Genomic DNA, 2,955 nt, shown 5'->3' on the forward strand with positions numbered 1-2,955 from the left:
GTGCTGATTCTGGCTAATAGTTTCAAAACTTTGAGAAAAACCACTTAAAAGGTTTCACATGTCACCTGAAACTTACACATTAAACATTATCAAAGAAGGAATACTTCTACACTCTCACTAGAAAGAAACAATTAAGAAGCTAAGAAGCTGTCTCAAAGTCAGTTTTTTTTCACAATTTTTTCTCCACAGGAAGGTAATGTTCTTAAATAATCCAGTCCATTCACAAAAATGACTCTTTGAACCTGCTCTGAGGTCTTCTGACACACATCACTAAATATTTATTCATGGCTGAAATAAGAGTTTTCTTAATGTCCTTATTTCAATAACCTGAAACTGTTCTGTTATGCCTGGGCTCTCATCCTCTTCTATTTAGACAGTGAAGCCCAGGGCAAACAGGAAGAAACTCAATATCCACTTCCCCCTCCATAACCCCCACTTCCTCCACTGCCTCCTGGGCCATAATTTTCTCCACTGTATGGGGCTGCTATGTTCCTGCCAACACCAAAGATTCCATTCCTCATTGGACCGTAATTAGAAGGTTGCTGGTTGTAATTTCCAAAATTATTGCCATAACCACACCAAGAGAATTCCCACTGGTTGCCATACCCAGGACCTTGACCACCATATTCTCCACCTCCTCCTCCATAACAAGGGTAACCTCCAAAATTACCACCTCCAGGTCCTCCTCCATACCCATGAGAACCATCCTTAGATCCAGGACCATTTCCATATCCATCAGCTTCTCCTCTAAATTTAGTTCCTGGTCCTCGTCCAAAATTTCCACCACCACCAGAAGAAACCCTAAAACCAAAGGGACCTCCTTTTCTACTTCTAGAACCTTGAATTTCCTGCATTTCCTGTCTCGACAAAGCCTTCCCGACTTCTGCACGATGACCATTGATGGTATGGTATTTCTGCAACACTATCTTATCCACGGGATCATAGTCATCAAAAGTCACAAATCCAAAGCCTCTTTTCTTGCCTGATTGCCTATCAGTAATGATCTCAATGGCATCGATTTTTCCATATTTCTCAAAGTACTCTCTAAGATGCTGCTGCTCGGTATCTTCCTTAATTCCACCAACGAACAGCTTCTTCACAGTGACAAGCGACCCCTGTTTTTCAGATTGCTGTCTCGCAACAGCACGTTTGGGGTCAACCACTCTCCCATCAATGGAATGAGGTCTGGCAGCCATGGCTGCATCCACCTCAGCCACGGAGGAGAAAGTAACAAAACCAAAGCCTCTTGATTTTTGACTGGCAAGGCCCCTTATGACCACACAGTCTGTGAGTTCTCCCCACTGCTGGTAGTAGTTCTTCAGACTTTCTTCTGTGGTTTCAGAGCTCAAGCCACCAATGAAGAGTTTACGGGTTTGTTCGTTTTCTTTCTTTTTCCTCTTTGCAGGAACAGATTTCACAGTTTTCTCCATCGCGGGTTCACTCGCTGCAGCCATATTTCCAGTAGCCGAGGTTAACGCGAGATCTCGCGGGATGAACAGAGACCCTGCCGGTCTCTACTGCGGGGTGAGGCCCTCTACTGCTCCACGAAGGGCAGGTCTAGGAACCTCCACAGGGAGTCGGTGATGCGGCTCAGAGCTCCAGAGCCGCCGCCTCTGGAGCGCTCGAATCAGTCTTGAGCACCTTTCAATGTTCCTGCAAAACACCATTTAACACAGTGACCTTTCCTGATCCAGTCATTAAGATTAACATTGCACTTTCCCTATTAACATTTCCAATTTTGAATTGTATGTGTACTATCCAGACTTCCCAGGTGGTGCTAGTGGTAAAGAACCTGCCTGCCAATGCAGGTTACATGTGAGAGACACAGGTTCGATACCTGGGTCGGGAAGATCCCCTGGCGAAGGGCATGGCAATCCATTCCAGCTTTCTTGCCTGGAGAATCCCATGGGCAGAGGAACCTGGCAGGCTGCAGTCCATGGGTTCACAAATAGTCAGACACAACTGAAGCAACTTAGCCCGCAGGCACATCACCATTTTATCTTGATTTTCTCACTAAGTTGGATGCCCAATGAAGGGAAGAGTAATGTGAACTTTAGCAGTTTACACAGACAGACTCAGTTATTCACGTTGCCCTTAGACTGGGCTCAGATACATTTTTTGAAAAAGACTGTTCAAACTCAAAAAAATACTTTCTAAACTTTTCACTCAACTCCAGTTATATAATGATAAAAATATCTTTTGTGGTAGACTGTCTAATTGGCACTAGGGCTTCAAATCCTTTCTCTGTGTAATCCATTTAACCTCTAATCACAATAATCTGGTTAACATGTAAACCTAATCAGTAAACCCTTTCATTTAAACCTATCATTTCTGTCTTTAGAAGATATTTTTAAAGGGAGAAACTAAAATTTTTATTTTATTTCTGTTGTCCTGCCATAATTAACACTATCCCTGAACATTAATCTAGAAGTCCGAGTTTGGAGGGAAAATTATTTGATCATCCCATTTACAGAGCGTCTATTGGGAGGACTAATGCTGAAACTGAAGCTCCAATCCTTTGGCCACCTGATCTGAAGAAAAGATTGAAAAGACCCTGATGCTGGGGAAGATTGAAGGCAGGAGAGGAAGGGGATGACAGAGCATGAGATGGTTAGATGGCATCACCGGCTCAATGGACATGAATTAGAGCAAACTCTGGAAGATAGTGAGGGACAGGGGAGCCTGGCATGCTGTAGTCCATGGGGTGGCAAAGAGTAGAACATGACTTAGCGACTGAACAATTATGTGCCGCATTGTACTAAAACCCTTGAGTTTAACTTAAAGTCACTGCCCCAGTTTATTTGAATCCTAATAAGTAAAAAGGGTTATAGACTAAAGAATATCTACTATTGTGCTTAGTCTGTCAGTGGGGATTCTCCAGGCAAGAATACTGGAGTGGGTTGCCATGCTCTCCTCCAGGGCATCTTCCCAATCCAGGGATAGAACCCAGGTCTC

General features: G+C 43.7%; 1 protein-coding gene across 2 annotated transcripts; it reads right to left on the minus strand.

The window, feature by feature from the left end:
• Positions 1-404: 404 nt before the first annotated feature.
• On the minus strand, positions 405-1,475 carry LOC148777142 (heterogeneous nuclear ribonucleoproteins A2/B1-like). 2 transcript variants are annotated; one of them, XM_088838939.1, is made up of 2 exons: positions 671-1,454; positions 405-613 (listed from the first exon to the last, which is right to left on the minus strand). In XM_088838939.1, the coding sequence occupies exons 1-2, from the start codon at positions 1,452-1,454 to the stop codon at positions 405-407; spliced, it is 993 nt and encodes a 330-aa protein (XP_088695065.1). The 2 variants fall into 2 exon arrangements, with proteins under 2 accessions (XP_088695065.1, XP_088695067.1); XM_088838941.1 differs by having other exon boundaries at positions 405-1,475.
• Positions 1,476-2,955: the final 1,480 nt, after the last annotated feature.

This window comes from Moschus berezovskii, chromosome 8 (genome assembly GCF_049115385.1).
Source record: "Moschus berezovskii isolate FMDL1 chromosome 8, NW_MosBer_1.0, whole genome shotgun sequence".
NCBI lineage: Eukaryota > Metazoa > Chordata > Mammalia > Artiodactyla > Moschidae > Moschus > Moschus berezovskii.

What these genes read in the sequence shown, in the direction of transcription:
- LOC148777142 (XM_088838941.1), bottom strand. Translation starts at nt 1,454, where the DNA reads ATGGCTGCAGCGAGTGAACCCGCGATGGAGAAAACTGTGAAATCTGTT.